Source organism: Sesamum indicum, linkage group LG8 (genome assembly GCF_000512975.1).
Source record: "Sesamum indicum cultivar Zhongzhi No. 13 linkage group LG8, S_indicum_v1.0, whole genome shotgun sequence".
NCBI classification, from domain to species: domain Eukaryota; kingdom Viridiplantae; phylum Streptophyta; class Magnoliopsida; order Lamiales; family Pedaliaceae; genus Sesamum; species Sesamum indicum.
Window position 1 is genome coordinate 18,144,628 of NC_026152.1, and position 19,165 is coordinate 18,163,792.

Here is a 19,165-nt window from a genome sequence, read left to right on the forward strand (position 1 = left end):
GAGAGAGAGAGAGAGAGAGAGAGAACAACAGTCAGGGATTAGGGTTAGGGTTATGAGAGAAAGTGAGAAAGAATTAGTATTTAAAGCAGTCGGACCGGATCAAACCTAGTGAATCGAGTAAACCAAATGGGTCATCCAAAGTGGAGTGGGCTTAGTAGTTTAAGCCATCCAGTGAGATGGGTCTGGACCATTTGGGTTTGGGCCACACTTTTATTTACAATTTTCACCTTGGACCAAATCCAAGATGATGGATCTTAAGAAAGACTTTCATCACAACCTGAATATTCCGGAGCCCTGAGAGATACCTGCAAAAAGGACAAGAGACAAGACAAAATACACATAAAATAATAGTTTATAACAAATTGAGTATGTGAAGACATTTTTTTAATTTTCAATGGGAAGTCACTTAGTGCCCATATCATCTGGGTTATCTTTAGAACTGATTTTTTTAGGATTGATATTTCTTTTCTAACAAATGTCACTAATGAAATGAAAAGACTAGATTTTTACACAATTGGATTCCTGATAATTGGCTATTAGAGAAAACTATAAGTGTTTTTATTTGGAAAACTGATTTTCTTTTAATAATCCTTCAAGTCAAATAGCTTTTTTAAAAGTTTCAGTTGTGGCAATATATTCAACTTCAGTATTAGAAAGTGGAAAAATGTGTTGAAGATGTGATTTCCAGCTAATGCATGCTCCACACAAAGTAAACACATAAGAGGTATTTGATTTTCTTATTGTCCCTATCATTTGCATAATTGGGATCCACATAGCCAACTAATTTTGCACCTTCAAAGCATTTAGAGAATTAATACCAGAACTATAAGAGCCATTCAAATATCTCAAAAGCCATTTAATAGCTTCCTAATGAGGAAGACCTTGATTTGACATATATCTAACTAAAGTACAAGAAATAGATGGACGTGATTCTCGTATTTAAAGTACAGACAAGGATCATAGGCGCTATTTTGAAATTTTAAAGAATGAATGAAATGATCAAATTTCTTATTCCATTGTTTAGGAGACTATTTCAACCCATAAAGTGATTTTTTCAGTAAGCACACATAATCTGATTTTTTCTTATTAACAACACCACAAGGTTGACTCATGTAAATTTGTTCATCCAAATTTCGATGCAAAAAAGCAGTTTTAACATCCATTTGTTCATCCAAATCTACTGTACCAAGTTTAGAGGAAGATGATAGAAATTTATACTTTCTTCTGTTATGGTATAGAAACCGAAAAGAAGATCACAAACGTGAGGATAGACGTTCTGATCAGAATCAAACTCATATGCCCTAAAAAAAAGAAAAGCACAGAATTCTTTAGGTATTTCCCACATACTCTACAGCATGTGGACTTTGCTACACAAACTCATTCCTTGTAACTCTCAGTATTTCATATATTTTTGGAGGTGAGAAGTTTATGTCTATGTGTGGTTTCAAAGGGGAGGAAGTTGCAAGTGTGGTACAGGTACGCAGTGACGAAGAGAAGGTGGAAAGAATAGAGAAAATTAAGAGGAAATAGACAAGGAAATTTCCCTTGTGTGAGTCCTTTCGAAAATTTGGCAAGTTTAATGAAGCAGGCAGGCCTGATTTTCTTGTATGTTTTCGGCTCAATAGTATTTTATGTGGAAATTTGGAATTGATTCAGGGGATTAGTGTGTTGTCCACATGGAATAGTTGACTTATACTTAGTGCCTTTGCAATCTCCTGGAATTTAAAGACCTCTCGGCAGCCTGATAAGCCAGGCAAAAAAGATTGGATGGGAAATTAAAATTTCATCTCAACCAGCAACGTTGGATTGCATTTTCTTGGAGAAACCTCCCTTTTACATCTTTCTGACTATGACTTCAAAATTCTAAGGCGCCTAACATTTAATATCAAAAAAGTTAAAATGCTAACAAAATATTCTAATTTATAGTAGGCAAGACTCGTCAACATCCTCGAGAGCCTCATATTCAGAATCACTTGAACTCATCAGGTGGATGCCGGTGCGTACAATCAGGAAAAGCTCTTGTGTTGAGAACTTGACATCGTCTTCAATAGCGTTAGGTGTTATACGGCAAGCCATTTCCCTCAAGTATGTCGACTTCCAATCGCAGCCTTTCGTCTAGTGTCAGCCTGTAGAAATAAAAAAGAAAAGAATGAGAAAAACATGCAACCTCTCTCTACATACTCGTCCATGAAGGCTGAGGTGTTTAGAGTCTTTATTTGGTTTGCAGTATGTGCTTACTTGAATAACCTCATGTTCCTAAGAGCTGTGTGGGCGTTCAAAAGATTGTTGTAAGAAATTTAAATACTAAACTAAACACACATTGGCTGGCTCAAAGGATGCACCTTGACAACATTTAAAACCAAATGATAACCTATGTAACTACACATTTCTCTCTCACTTTTCTTACTGAATAATTAGTCCATGCTCCCATTTGTTTCCTCTATGTCAATTTTTTTTCTCATATCTGAAAATCAAGTAAAGTTTAATGCCATTGCATTTTCCCTTTGTAAACTTTAAAAACCAAAAGTCCTCCGATTTCTATTATTAAAGCTCTACGTTCTCACTATTGTAATCTAGAAAGAGTGGGAATACAATCTTTTGAGGCCTTAGAGAATACTGCAGGTGCAAGTTGGAGAGTTGAAGCCTAAATTGGAGAACAATTCTCCACTGATGTTGCAAATTTATTCTCAATTATTCTTGTGTTAAGTTCTGTTCCAAGATTTGCTATTTCAGAAATTTTTTGTTGTCATTCATTTAAAATTTTGTACAGATTTTACACCACACCATATTTATTCATGTTATTGACAGATAAGTTTGCAAGTGCCCCACAACACAGTTTGCTAGAAAATCGCTATTGTACAAACCACAACTTATTTTACTTGTAAACATCAATAATAAAACAACATATACTAAAATATCAAACGGTCGTCTACATGCCAATTTAATTAATTTATTTTTCAAATAGGTGTATATTTATACTGGCAAATGTTAATATAATTAATAATGTCTCTTGTTAATTAGCGTCTTCAAAAACTTATAAGACAATTAATAAAAATGTGACATTTCAGCCATTTAATCAACTGAATGATTTTGAAGTACCTTTTATGATTATAAAATCAATTCATATTAGTTTCATTACAACAAAAATAAAATATGATTTTTCTTGGAAGTCTAAATATGCGACCATATTATGCACTTAGAGAAAAAGAATTATCACATAGATTTTATACTTCATTACTTATATATTTAGAGATACAGATATATAGAGATTTTTTTTTAAAAAAATAAATAAATTGTGCAATCTAATCTTATGCTTATTTGAAAACAAAAGAGTTGATGGTGGAAGAACATTTTTCAATACTAGCAATTGGACAAAATTCATGCATATGCAAGTAAAAAGCTTTCACTATTTTAGAAAACAAAAGCATTTCATAAGACAAAACAAATTTGTGAAATATAAACTATAGTTAATTCCTCAAATGCAAATCATATGATTTCTCATGTATGAGACTATTATAGTTACCAAAACTCCATGTTCTTTAAAATCATTTCACAATTTTGCACATTATATATATTGACAAAGAAGTACCAATTATCAAATCTCGATGGGAAAAGATTAAAATTGGCATGTAGACGACCATCCTATATTTTTATATAGTGTTCCATTATCAAAGCTCACAAATAAAACAGTACATGATTGAACAATAAAGATTTTCCAACAAAATTTTATGTGAAATACCTGCAAAGTCGAAGATGTCAATAACATGAATAAACATGATATTTGTGTATAATTATACAAAATGATAAATAAATGACATCAAAAAACTCCAATGCAAACCCATGAACAAAACCCAACACAACGAACAAACCAAGATAAATTTACAAAAACAAATGGAGATTCGTTCTTCAATTTAACACTCAACTCTACACTTGCATCCTCATACTCTAATTTGCCCCAAAAATTGCAATTCCTATCTCTTCCAAATTACAATGATGACAACGTTGAACTTTTCACAGAAACCAGACAGAGCTCTAGGTTTTCAAGTTTACAAAGTATAAAACCAATGGTTTCACCTTTATCTTGACTTTCAAATATGGCAAAAAAATTGACAGAGAAGAATGAATAGAAAACATGACTTACTTTTCAGTTAGAAAAATAGAAAGAGAAAAATATAGTCACACCAGCCACCATTAAACTCTAAATATTGTCAAAATACATACTTGTTGTAGCCCATGTGTGATTCAGTTTAGTATTTAAATTTCCTACTCAATCCTTTTGATTCCCACACAATTCTTAAGAATATGAGATTACTTTATTTCGCACAAAATTGACAAACCAAATTTAGACTCCAACCCTCAGCCTTCTAATAAACGAGTGTAGATCATCTATCCTCACTTACATGCTTCACTTATACAATCGAATAAATGCATGTTGCACATAGTACCGAAAAACGATTTCTCATGTAAGTTGATAGCCTTCTGTAACTCGCCGAAAAAAAAAAAAAAAAAAAGAACAGATATTGCAATCATATCATATAGTATGCATTAAGATAGAATTGTAAAGAAACTGAGATATGAAAATTATTGGGTGCCACAGTGTCCGCCTGTGACTGAAATCATTGCTCATAGCATTCTCCAGTCGAAAGGCATAAACATGGCAAAAGTGCTTTACGACCAAGAAACCTGTCTAGATGCACTTAAAAAAGAATGCTCTGTTGGCCCATCAATTCGGCCAGAATTTTAAACTCAAACTGAAAGACAGCATACAGATGGCCCTTACAGTCCAATATATATACACACATACAAAGTTAGGAGATAGGCTGAAACTGATGTTAACAAGGATAATATGTTGATTAAAGTCAAGATGTCACTACATGAGTTCCATTACCTTCGAGTAGTTGTAAGACCATCAGCATGGTATAATTGACAAACTCAACATATATAGACAATGGTTGTTTGATAAATGATGGTTCTAGAGTAAGTCAATGTAATTACTGATAGTAGAGGTAGTTTGCATGTTTTGACAATTCTTGTATCAGTCTAATTATCCTTATTAATAAATGCCTACAAACATATGTGTTAGAAATCTTCACTTCACCCATTATCCACCATGCTTATTTTAGCCTACCAACCAAACTTTAATTTTGTTTTTACTTTTATGCTTCTTTGAAGAAACCAAGTAATAAGAATTTCCGAAGACAAATAGAATTAGTACCCGAGCTCGCTTCTTCTCCTCTTCCTTATGTTGTCTAGCATGTTTGTAATCCTCCAGTATTGATATCAACCGCACCTGCTTGTAAAAAGGCAGAATTCTATTAGCCAATTTATCTTAACCATTAGCAAAGTGTTTTAAAACTGGGAAAAACTTTTAATAGCTCACCCCATCATAAAGAAATTGTTTCTGTTTCTCATCCTCCCATGCTAGCGTCTTACTAATTAGATCGTCGACCATAACTGAAAAGCGCAGCTTGTTACCTACCTCCACAAATACAATCTCACCTAATGCAAGGAAAGACACCAACAGCCCTGAGACCTACCTGGAATCTTATTAACCATAATTCTGGCTCGCTCTGCACGCTTTAGATTTATGTGTGCGCCCCTTCCAGCACTGTAACGGTTATCATCCTGATATTCAAATAAGAGACGTTAGAAAATGCTAGAAATGGAAACTCTTGTACCTGAATATGGAGAAATTACAACTCTTACGAATCACTGATCTTTAAATAACTAACGTTCCCATAAGGAAATAATGATTAGATCATTGTCATTTTTAGCTTACTTGATTATAATCTTCAAGCCACTTTTCCTCATCACAGGCAGAAAGCCACCTGTCTATCTTATCGATTATGTCTTTACGGCTCAAAGCTTCATGTTTGGGTTTACATATTTGCGCTTCAACATTAGCCAAAATCTCACATGGATCCACCAAACCTGCAGAGAATCAAGTTCCCAGCATCTAACTTGACTAAGAATCAACAAGACACGAGATGCGGACATCCGTACACAAAAGTACATCTCTTGTAGTCAAGATTAGTTACCAGAGTCTATCAAAGCATTGGTTTTATCAGCAGCGGTGCTTGGATCAGGTTGAATATGAGTTCTACGGTATATATTCTCTAACTCTCACCTCTTCGTCATAACAAGTTCCTTCAACCTGCTTGCTTTCAATTTTGTGAGCCTCTCGACCTCTGCTGACCTGTCGGAGTTAACACTACAGATTGGTCAACTACTCATGGGAAGGGAGCAGTACAGGTAGGGATTTTATGTTGCCGCTGTACCCGTTCAATCACCTCGAATGAAAGAGCGTCTGGTTGCACAATTTCTGATTCTGAGGAACCAAGAACAGAAGTAATTCTCAAGAAGCAGACCTTGTCTTCCTTTGGTGTATCCATCAAGTTCCATAGTTCAAATAGAGATCCAGCTACATCTTTAAGCTGCAACCACCATAGTTTTCAATGAACAAGTAAATGAAAAATAAACATAAGATTATCGAGATGCACAATACCTTTTGTAGACGAAATTTTCTTTCTGTTTTCAACCCCAGGATAGCCTGATCAAGCCCCTCTAATGTGCTGCTACTGATATTTGTCACAAGTTCCATGCTTGATCCATGCAAGCTTGGATGGACATCACTCACTGTTTTGCCAAAATCCAAGCTTAGGACACTGGTCAGAGTATGCACTTCATTCACATAATCCAAAACTTTTTGGAGGCGTTCAGACTACAAACCAATCCACGGCCTGCACCACCAGTTTAAAAAAAGAACACAATCACCAAATATCCATATAAGACCTAGAAGCATTAGGTCATCAATAAGAGAGAAGGCTAGCAAACATGTCTGCATAATCAAGTAAATAGAAAACAAGACCTCGATGACCATGAAAAATCACAGGTGGAGGACTGAAATTCTTCAACCACAAAATCATTTCGAGAGCTATATATAATCTAACAAATTTGACAAGAGCCAACTTCATCCACAATCAATGGCAGTTGGCCCATAGAACATGGTTTTAGTGCTAGCGTAACCATTGATTAGCATTAAGAATAAGTGAAATTGGCAAAACGTCACATACATGACTGAAAGAACAAGTGCAAAATGTACAATTCAATTGTAAATTGGCTTTCAGATTTCACACATTATGAATTAGATACATATGATAAGCTTTAAGAATGATTGAAAAATATAAAGTAAGGTAATCAGTCACCTGGGGATACAATGAAAGTGCCAACTTCTTCATTTTTCCCAGAAGTTCTAGAGGCACTGGAGCCTGACAATAGAAAACACTAGAATATTTCCTTCATTTTTGTAATATAACCACAAGGCACCAGCAATATCGTATTTAATTCACCGCAACCAAAAAGACAAAAAAGAACTGTATCTAATTCACAACAATTTGTCCACACACAGTTTTCTTTAACCAAAGATGAAAATAATAGAAAAACACATCCATGAAAACAGGGAAATGAAAAGCAGAAACGACAGTGAACATCCGTTCAAAGGAAAATAAGAGATAATGGCGTAAAGTCTTGTAAACAACACCAATTCGTTTGTGGATATTTCCAAGATTTAACGTCTCCACAAGAAAACATGGGGAAAAAAAAAACTAAACAATAAAAGGGAACCGGTTATTTCATCAAACCAAGAAACCATGCAGCACAATGTACTCGCAATTGCAAACCCAACATAACAGAAGTAAAAACAAGAAAGTGGGTTCATATTCGAGACATCCCTGAAAAGCAAGACGCGAGTAATGCAAGGAATTAAAAGCCAAAGAATGGTGGAATCTCCACGCAAAACTTCAAGAAAAAATTCAAAACCACGAGGGTTGCACACGCGATTAACGGAACATTTTCAAGAAACCCAGGAAAAACACCAGCCACATATATACCTGAATCTTGATCCTCTTTGTTTTTATCCTTTTATCCCTTCAGAATCTAGATCTTTCATTGAGATGATTTCCAGTTGAATTCTGTCAAGAAGCAGGAAGAGTGGGAAAAATTTGTGTAAAATCTTATATTTCATTGAAGAAAAACGCAGGGCTGTGAGTACGTATATACGAGAGTCTAAAAACGGCTGGGTAAAGGTGTTAATTTAGTAAAGAAAGCGCACGAACAGTTACAGCAACTTTATTTCCAAGATTTAACTTCTCCACAAAAAACATGGGGAAAAAAAAACTAAACAAAAAAAGGGAACCGTTTGTATCAAATTGGATATAAAAATGATAATATTGGTTAATTAGATTATTAATTTATTAGATATAGATATTACTATAGCTAATTTACATAATTCCATTGGAATTATTAACCAAACACGCAATTCTATGTATTATTGCTTAATTAAATTATATAATAGCGAGAAATTGACAGAAAATTCTTAGAAATAATTCAAAAATTATATTTAAAAAATCCTATGTTATTAAAGAGGGAAAATGAAGTTTTTAATGATAACCTAATTTAAAAATGTTATTAAAAATGATAGTTATAAATATATGAGGGGTTTGGTTAAATGAATTCCTATTAATTACTTGATAAATTATAAATATTTTTTGGAACCTAAAGTGTTTAGTTATTATGAAGAACTAGAACGAAGATTTATATTTCGATAGAAATGAAATATTAAAGAATTATTAGGAATTGTGCGAATAATATTTAATATTTTATATAAAAGAAATTACGATATTCTCGACATATTAATTATATGTGGTATAACTCATTATAGGATACGGAAATCAGAAGAAAAGGAAACAGGAGACTGTTCTTCTACCGCCCACCAATGTATTCTGATATTTATGCTTTTATATTCCCTCTTTATTTTTTTGATTAATTCTTTACCTTTTTTAACATTTTATTATAAATACCAAACAATTATTATTCATATAATATTTATATGTAAAAAATATTATCACATCAAATTAAATTATTATACATTTTTTACATATGAAAGTATCAAATATTCAGGACCATTTTAATATTTATATGTTTTTAGAAATGAAATACATGATTTTTGTCCTAGAATATTATTAGTTAATTTGTTTTTGTGTTGAATATATTATGAAACTATATTGTTTAAATAACAAAGGAGATTTCGCATTATTTTTCCAAAATATATGGGGGTGTTGTGCAATTTACCCTTTTTTTTATAATAGTTTTATTCAGTGCAGTTTCTATTTTAAATTTGTGTTCTATTTTTGTGTCTTACATAAATAAAATATATAAATTCCAGATACATTTAAGTAAATAAATTATATTCAATAGTTGAGTTGGGCGTGCAATGAAACCTATCACTATAGTTGAAATTGAGACTTCCGGAGTACGTGTTGAAGACTTTGATGATGTTTCAAAATTCGTACTTATCTAATTTGATTTGATCTCCTCCTAGTTTTTAGATCTATCACGACTAATAAAATTTATTTTAAAATAAAATCTAAGTGTTTGAAATATCTTAAATTTAAAACCATTCAAATAAATTCAAAAACTCGGGATTTAATATCCCCGATTCCAAATGACAATTATAAAAGTTGCACACACGTAAAGTGTGCCACAAATTATCAGCTTTGATAAAGGAATTTAAATGAATTTGTATAAAATAAATCAAAATTCTTCAACAGTCAACAAAATATAATTTCAAATTATAGTAATTTTTTTGTAAATGAATTTTAAATTCGTCGTAACAAATAATTTGAATATATATGAATAATTATAAATTTTAAGAATTTGAAATCATTTTATTCTAATTTTGAACTCAACTTTAATGAATTCGAATGAATTTCAAAATTACTTTCGAATGGGGCATTATTAGAAGTCAATCACTAATTTTTCTTTTGAAATCTCAGTTATTAAATTACTTATTTGTTGATAATTTAAAAACCCAAAAAAAGTAGAAAGGTGCTTTTGATGCCATTTTGTTTGAACAAGAGTCGGTCAATTCCATCTTTGTAGATCAACGCTGTCGAGCAATCCCTCTCCACCGCCGGCTGGTTTTTATCGTCTGGTGCACATGAAGGCGGTGGGATTGCTGGCTGCGGAGGAGAAGAATCCGGCCGCCGCACCTGTGGTGTCTATGCAGAGGCGTCTGCCACCACGGAGGAGGAGCAACCAGGTAATCGGCGGCCATGGGAAGGGCCAAGGCCTTGACATGTTTCAGTTCCACCACCGTAGCTCGCAGAAGTTGTATCCTCTTTGCAAAATATAAATAAAAGAATGAAATGGTGCTTTTGCTGATCATCATTTTGATCAAATTTTGGGTACTTTTTTTCTTGAGTTAGAAATCAAACAAGAGCGGCTTTGTTTGGTTTCCTTTTTTGGAATGTCCGGTGCGTCAAAACTCACTCAATGTTTTCCTGTTTTTTTCTTACACTTGATCCGCATGAATTTTTTATTTTGAGCTTTCTACGTATAATATATATAACATACATACATACATAAATATAATATAAAAAAATAATTTGATTATAAACAGTAATTTTTATTTTCAAAAAACATAATATTAAACATAAACACTTATATATATACATATATGTATATAAATATATAAAATAAAATATGATTATACAACGAACATTAATTTTTGTCTGAAAAAAGTACAACATTAAACATACAATATTTTTCTATAAAAATACATGCAAAATAGATATAATTTGACGATAAATAGTTATTTTTGTCTCTTAAATCCCAACATTAAACCTACACTACTTATTTTAAAATATTTTAAGTTACCTTTAAAAATAAGTTCAAACATACAATATATTTTCAATACACACTTATTTTCTCTACTTTTCTCTTTTTATCTCCAAAATTCAAAATAAATACAAAAAACAAAACCAATCACAATGATGATATTTGATCCAATTTATTTGAATTTATAATTAAGATTTGATTGAAATAAATTATTGGAGTTCATTAAATTATATACTCAATAAATAATGAATATAATATATATATATATCTTTTTTTTGTTCCAACTAGTTATCTGATTATGTCATTTGCAATAAGAATATCCTTTTCATGAATTAAATAAAATAAGAAAAAGATAAATTATTATTTCTTAGATGTTATATTAATTACATAACTAAATATAATGTATTCGCTATATAATTAATTTAAATTTAATTGGGGTTAAATTATTTTTGGGAGGTGAAATTGAGCAATAATAAAATGAATTGGTAGAAAGCTTGGATATAAAGAATTAGTGGTTGGGTGTTTATGTGATAGAATGATGAATTAGGAAAAATGGTGGGTGGGAGTGGGATATATAGTGTGGGTATTGGGGTTGGTGGGGGAATAAATAATTACACACGCATGCACAAAATCCATCACTTACAACATTTCATCAAACTCCTCCTTTCTCCAATCATCACATTATTATCCTACCTGGACAATATTCACTTCTTATATATACATATATATGCATTTGAATTGCTGGATTGAATCTAGATAAAAAATATTTAAAATTTTTTAATTTGAAAATAATTTAAAATTCTGTAGATTTAAAATTATCCGAACAAATTAAAATAATTTATTATTAAAAATTTAAATTTTTAGTTTCATTTTTCTTTTGCGACTAGATGGTATAAACTCTTGAGAGGATAAATGGATATATATAAATATATTACAAGATGGTAAATTTATACTATTTACTAAAAATATGATCCTTAAAGTAACTCACTTGGACGATAAAATAATTTTTTGACAAAAACATCCTCGAATGTATTTATTTATTATACATAAAAAGTTCAAAAACAAAATAATACATATAAGGTATAAAAATAGAATAGGCCAACATTGAGTGTATTTTGTTTTGTGTCGATAATTGCCCAAAAATAAAATCAAACATAGTATAATGTCACATTGACTTATAAGCCTACTTGTGATTTAAATATTACTACCACTTTCATGTCATTAGCCTATCACCTATACTACCTGCATCAGTACTATTCATGACTTATAAGTTTCTTTTTAATTTCAATTTAATAATCCAAAGAACTAAATTGAGTTAGATTGTATTGTATGGTTCATGTTTTTGCTGACTTTAGGAGAGATCCACTTGAAACAATTAATTACCATATTATTGTAATTATAATAATACATAAAGGCTTCATACATTTATATAAACTTTTAGAAGTCAAATTTCAGCATCTTGGATTGGGGTTAGTGGTCTGTGAATGTGAATCTTTTTTTTTTTTATTTTTTATTTTTTGGATTTTCATACTTAATATACACCACACTAACTATTAATTGCTTTTGCACGATGAAATTCCACTCATTTACACTGAAACAGATAAATAGCACCTCCATCTTTATCAATATCAATTAAAAGTCGTAGTAAATAACTATTATTAATCATGATAAAAAAAAATTGATGTAAAAAGTTAGTTTATTCGTCGTGAAAAAAATATGCACCGCGATTATTAGTTATAAACAAAGCCATGACAAATATTTTAGTCATACTTGTAAAAATCACGAGCAGAAAATATTGCATGACTGTGGAAAATGACTGTTGAGTTCGAGTATTCATTTTTAACCATGGAATAAAAGGACTGATGATTTGGGTAAAAATAATTTATTTTAAATAAAAATTATAATAACTCATATAAAGTGAGACAAACTCTTACATAAAATAGTAAAATATCTACACATTTAATAATACTTAAATTCATAACTTCGAACTTGTTGATTGCTTTTCAACACTGGAAATATTTGACATAGTCAGGCATTTCTCTGTCATAATTTCGTTGGATTCTTTTATAACTACCCTTTTCTTGAAATTTGATTAAGCTTGATTTTTGCTTTTGCATTATTTTTTATTTATTGGTGTAGGAAAAAACATGGATGCTCCACGTACGGTATTCAGATGATTAAAGAAACAAAAGAAAAAGAATATTTATATATATAGGGAAAAATATTCTACAGCTCACTAAGGAATAATACTTTGAAATTCTGAAAAAGATCTGTTGATAACAAAAAAGTGGTCGTGGTGATAGTTTTTGGATGTTTTGTTTTGTTTTATTTTATGAAAATAGATTGAGAAAAATAAAAATAAATAAATATTTATTGGAAATAGTGTATATGTCTGAATTTGTTTTTAAAAATAATTTATAAATAAGTGTTATATGTTTGACGTTGTGTTTTATGAGACAAAAATTACTGTTTATTGTCAAATTATGTCTCTTATATATATATATGTTTGTGTATATAACTGTTGTATGTTTAATGTTGTATTTTTTAAAAACAAAAATCACTGTTTATTGTCAAATCATCTCTTTTATATTATATTTATATATATGAATGTGTGTGTTTATATATTATATATAAAAAGTCCAAAACCAAACATTCACCCAAATAAGGTGTAAAAAAAACAAGCAAATATCGAGTGTGTTTGGGCCTATTTCAAAGATCCCCAAATATGAAATCAACAAGTTTTAAGCTGTTTATTCTTTGTTTTTGATAGAGAGAGAGTCAGAAAGATGTGCATGTGTTGTTTTAGTATTTTTAATAGGTTGAATTTTATATTTTATATTAATATAAAATAAATTAAAACACATTGAACTCTATGTTTATAGAAATATAGACAAATATTTTTTATTATGTTTTAGTACAGTGATGAATGAACAAATAAACGCAAATAAAAAAGCAAGTTTCTAACTTACAATAGACTTTTTTAAGATTTTTAAATACCCACGATCCGTAATAATATATTTTAATTATTTAAAAGAATTATAAATATTCTATTAAAATTATCGCCGTCTAACATATGCTTTTTTGTGACTGTCTATTATAAAAGAATATTTATTGAACGATTATTAATTTTAATGAAGTATTTATATTTTTTAAAATAATGAAAAGTATACGATAAGTTTTGAGAGAATCTTTTATGATTTTATCTGGAAAAAAAAAAGAAAAAGAAAAAGGTGGAAAGGGCTGACCCAAAAATTGTACAGAGGACCCCCACAGCAGATGACCAAATCAGAAGAAAGTAGTTTCCATTAATGCAAGAACCCTTTTTGTGTAACTTGTGGGAAAACTGATGAGAAGTTTGGAGCAAGAAAAGAAAAAAAGAAACTGAAACAGCTGTAATAATGCAATCAAACAAACAGTGCCTTGACTGGCTGGGGAACATTTTTACTTAGGACAACACACTGCAAAAAATAATAATAAATAAACAATAAAGACAACAAAGTCAATAAGGGGAGGCCAAAGCCCAGAGTCTTGGCCTTTTGGCTGCAATTCTTGCCTGCACACCACCGAATCTATGACCCTCTTCTTCTCTGTAACAAAACCATAACCCTTCTCATCATTTCTCTTTTTCTTGAAAATTTCTCTCCTTTTTTTTCTAATCTTGATATATGTTTCTTGGGGTGTATACATAGAGTGGTTTCTTTGAGGATCAAGTTAGAGCAGACGCAGAATTGATATAATTAGTCTTCTTCTACCTTTGCCCTTTTTGGTTTTCTTGATTTGGAGAGTGGTGGATCGGTAAGTTGAAAATTTTTGGGATGCCCATGTTGTGATTTTGGTTGATTTCTTGATTCTTGGTGAATAAAGCTTGAATCTTGATTGTGTTCTCTGGGTTGGATATGTGGCTGATTGTTCATGATCAAGAATTTTGTTGTTCATGTTACAGGTTGTGGGTATTTCACTTTTACTGGGATTAGAAGGTAGATGTTGATTTGCAGAGGAGGAGGTTGAGGTTTTGTGGGATAAATGGATAGTCTGTGCTGTTTCAATTACTCACAGGTGAGGTTTTTTTTATCTTGTTTAAGGTCTTTATGGTTTTTGCTTTTTGCTAGTTTTTATTTCTTGTGTTAGGTTATAGGAGGATGATGGTCTCATAAATTTTGTGTTTCTGGTGAATTTTGTAGTTGGTCATATGCAACAGCAACTTGATTTATCTTTGAAATTTCTGCTAGGGTTTTTTTGTTGGACAGTGGGGTTATGGCTGAATTATGCTTTCTGTGGCATATAGTTCGATGGAGAAAGCATCTCCGTTTGCTTTCATGTCTGACATACTTGAAAGCTTGCTGGAATGCTTTCAATTTTGAGCTTAAACATTCGTTTTTGGGTGGAAGAAGTTGTCAGTTTGATGTTTCAACTGAGGATGAAGTTCTGTCGGATGTGGTTTCAATTCTATGGCGTCTGGGGTAGCTCCGACTATGTTTGAAACTTCTTTCAGAAATCAATGTGCATCCAGATAAACTTGATTTCGGTTTCTCTTCTCACCTTAGTGCATGCTGTGTAAATTACACTGTCGTAGTTGCATCTTTTCTGCATTACGTCGGTTCTAAGAAGTCTCAGGAACTGGGTTAATGTCAAATCTGCTCGTCATCTATTACCTAAAACTCGTATTATTTCTGCTCATTTTGTAGTTAAGTTTTCTTCTTTTTCTTTAGCTTGCAGGGGGACGGTCGTCATGTGGCTCTGGCAAGGGAAGAAGCCATCAGGGGTCTGCCAAGTATGGGTACAGTTTAGTGAAAGGGAAGGCAAATCATCCAATGGAGGATTACCATGTTGCTAAATTTGTACAGGTTCACGGTCATGAGTTGGGGCTATTTGCTATATATGATGGGCATCTGGGAGATACTGTGCCGGCTTACTTACAGAAGCATTTGTTTTCTAATATCATAAAGGAGGTTAGTTGCTAAGCGACAGGATTCGTTGTGCTTTTGTCGTTTGCTATCTAGAACTTGAGAGCATGGACGTGGATATCTCATTGTTGGGAGATAACAATAGGATCAGGAGTGACGATATTGATGAATTTTGGTTTGATAAGTGCAAGAGTTAACTGAATGAAAATGGTCAAAGACGGTGCATGTTTCTTACGCGGAAAATAGTGCAAAATTGTCTTTAGCTTCATCTTGGTAAATAATAACTGCAGAAACCTCACCCTCGTTGAAGATACACTAAATGTAATGTACTATTTAGTTTGAGGACCATGTATTTATGACAATGTTATGACGTAGTCGCAGAAAGTGACTGGACTATGTATAACGTATGAATTGTCATGGATGACCTATTTAGTTGGATAGAATTTCTCTCCTTATAAATACTTAACTTCTTGTGCCCCTCACCGCAACCTGTTTTCTGCTACTCTTTTCAATTTGTTGTTGTCATAGTATGACTATGTTGAATTTTCCAGGAGGAGTTTTGGACCGACCCGGGCAGGTCTATTGCTAAAGCCTACGAGAGAACTGATCAGGCTATTCTCTCTCACAGTCCTGACCTCGGTAGAGGCGGGTCGACGGCGGTCACTGCAATTCTTATAAACAGCCGCAATCTGTGGGTGGCCAATGTTGGTGATTCACGAGGAGTGCTTTCCAGGAGGGGGCAGGCTATACAGATGACTGTTGATCATGAACCCAACACCGAGCGTGGTAGCATCGAAGACCGAGGTGGATTTGTCTCGAACATGCCTGGTAATGCTGAATAACTATTATTTATCTATGATAAGTTATTGAGACATCGTTTCAATTACGCTTATGGCTGTGTAGTAGCAAAGATGACGTAGTTAATGAAATTTTAGAATTTTTATAAAGGGAATTACAATGATTGAAATTGTCGGAGCACCACTATATGGGTCAGATTGTTGAGTAAATAAGAGTTTTACGCTTCCACATTTAAATTTCGTCCGGCAACTGTTGGGTCTGATATAGCAAGATAATCTAATTCTATATCATTCAAATTTTCTCTAAACCAAATAGTTAGAGAAGCAGGGTCTTGGCAATCAATAATTATGATTTAAGCTACTCCTACATTTGAAAATTCAAGTAGTCGTGATTTCTAAGGAGAGTACCGAGTCACTGAGTACATGTATATGATGAGATGCTGAGCTGTTAAACTGGGTGTTAATTTGAAAATCTTTAGGGAGCTAATCCGTATTCTATTGTGCGTGTGTGTGTAATTTATACGACAAACATCCATAAGAACAATATCTTGGAAAACAGTCTATCTGTACTTTTTTTCTTTCTTTGTCTAGTTCGCCAAAAGTTGACGAGCCATTTATGTTCTGAGCCATGTTCTTGAATTCTTACCTTGGGATTCATAGCAATGAAGACCTTATCTCTAGAGTACTGCTTGCTACTATGAGAACTTATCCCACTGGCCTTCTGTACCTACAATCACCCGACCACCGAAAAAGCCTAGGATATAAAATCTGCCAGAAAGAACTGGCCGATTAAGAAACTATAGGATATATTGCATGTCGATTGTTGCCAACTGATTTGGTAGATGTGTTAGAATAGCTCTTGACAATGGGAAATTTTGTATGTGTATACTTATAAGTGTAAACATACCCATTCAGTTCAGGAAAAAAGGATAAAACATGTCTATCTTCACCTAATCTGTGTTTAAATAACTTAACCTAATCTGTGCTTTCTTCACCAGGAGATGTTGCAAGGGTGAATGGCCAACTGGCCGTTTCTCGTGCTTTTGGAGACAAGAACTTGAAGACACATTTAAGGTCTGACCCGGATATCACAAATGCCAAGATTGATGCTGATACCGACCTCCTTATTCTTGCTAGCGACGGTTTATGGAAGGTCTCTTCTCTGCCCATAATTATCGTCTTTTTACCTTGTGCTTTCATTCATCATTCATAAACGCTATCTCTCTCCACTCTTCTACCCATAAAAACTCCAGGTAATGTCGAATCAAGAGGCTGTTGACATTGCAAAGAAGATCAAGGACCCCCAGAAAGCGGCCAAGCAACTGGCAACAGAAGCATTGAACAGAGAGAGCAAGGACGACATCTCATGCATCGTCGTCCGGTTCTAGCTCTTGTACATTATGCCCTCTATCTGATGCAATATGGTTCATAGAAATCCAGCTCGAGTGTCGATCTGAGAACGGCTGCTATTATCTGGCCCCGGTGTAATATTAAGTGTCAAAGCTTTTGTTATGTGGTTTACTATTGCTTGATTTCTTTTTCTTTTTCTTTTTCCTTCTTTGTTTTTTTTTTTTGGTGGGGGGGGGGGGGGGATTTTCACCATTGTTTCTGTGTAATTTGCATGAAAACATCCAAGTTGGGTTGTTTTATACAGTGTTCTCTGTAATAATCCCATATAGGAAAAAGGTTCCAGTGATATATACAAGATGTTTTTTTTTTTTTTTTGGTGGGGGGGGGGGGTAGATTTTCACCATTGTTTCTGTGTAATTTGCATGAAAACATCCAAGTTGGGTTGTTTTATACAGTGTTCTCTGTAATAATCCCATATAGGAAAAAGGTTCCAGTGATATATACAAGATGTAGCTATTTGCCTGTGCTTCAGTTCTACTACCCCATTTATACAATAGTATCACATCCACGCTTCTCTACGTATGCATCCCAACCTTTAAACTGCAATTTAATTCTTAATTTTGCTCCTTATCTCCTACATAATTATAAAAACTATTCGTGACAGTAGAAAAACAAAGGTAGTTTATTTAATGATGATGACTTTTTTGGGGTATATGCATAATTTTAAGGATAGTTTGTGTAATGATGATGCTGTATTTGGGGCTGTGTAATTTTTAAAAAATGTAGGTGACTTGTACGAATAATGATGTCGTTTTTTATGTGGGACAAAAGTGAAATAGAAGTTTCGTTGGTGTGGATGCCATAGAGGATATGTCGCGAAAAATTTATGGTCCACCTTCAACTTAGGGGATGATTGAATTCTCTATTTTAAATTTGTTGTGGCTTTTATTTATTTATTTTTATTGCATTTAATATATTCTTGTGTATGTTGATTGTTTTATTTGTTTCATTTAAAAAATTTATATATATGTATAGACTAAATATAATAAAATAGAAAATAGAAATTTCACTTGGAATCACAAACACGCCATAAATAGTTGAGAGCCAACAAAATCGAATAACAAAAATAAAAAGAAAGAGAATAAATTATCTTTTTCCTTTTCAACTAAGCAATGGGAATTCAGAGTTAGTTGCACTTGAACCCTACAAAAATACGAAATTATACTTCGTCCAAAACGATTTAAAAATTACATTTGTACCCTCTTTGATAATTCTCCATTTACAACTATTTATATGTCAGAAACATAATAGAGTTTCATAGGTCCCTCTGTCAGCAAATTATACACGGAAAAGCTCCCAACATGCTGTTCAATGGATTGCACATCTTGATTCGTAACACTTATTCGTATATAATGTGCCAAAGCATTTATAGCTCCA

General features: G+C 32.5%; 1 protein-coding gene and 1 pseudogene across 3 annotated transcripts; one reads left to right on the forward strand and one right to left on the reverse strand.

Moving 5' to 3' along the window:
• LOC105169438 lies at positions 4,466 to 7,238 on the reverse strand (annotated as a pseudogene).
• On the forward strand, positions 14,146 to 17,899 carry LOC105169228 (probable protein phosphatase 2C 10). Of its 3 annotated transcripts, XM_011089585.2 has the most exons (7): positions 14,146 to 14,266; positions 14,367 to 14,472; positions 14,621 to 14,733; positions 15,387 to 15,626; positions 16,133 to 16,409; positions 17,377 to 17,531; positions 17,632 to 17,899. In XM_011089585.2, exons 3-7 carry the CDS (start codon positions 14,701 to 14,703, stop codon positions 17,764 to 17,766), a joined length of 840 nt encoding a protein of 279 aa, XP_011087887.1. In that variant the 5' UTR covers positions 14,146 to 14,266; positions 14,367 to 14,472; positions 14,621 to 14,700; the 3' UTR covers positions 17,767 to 17,899. The 3 variants fall into 3 exon arrangements, with proteins under 3 accessions (XP_011087887.1, XP_020551929.1, XP_011087886.1); XM_020696270.1 differs by having other exon boundaries at positions 14,183 to 14,472; positions 15,394 to 15,626; XM_011089584.2 differs by having other exon boundaries at positions 14,184 to 14,472.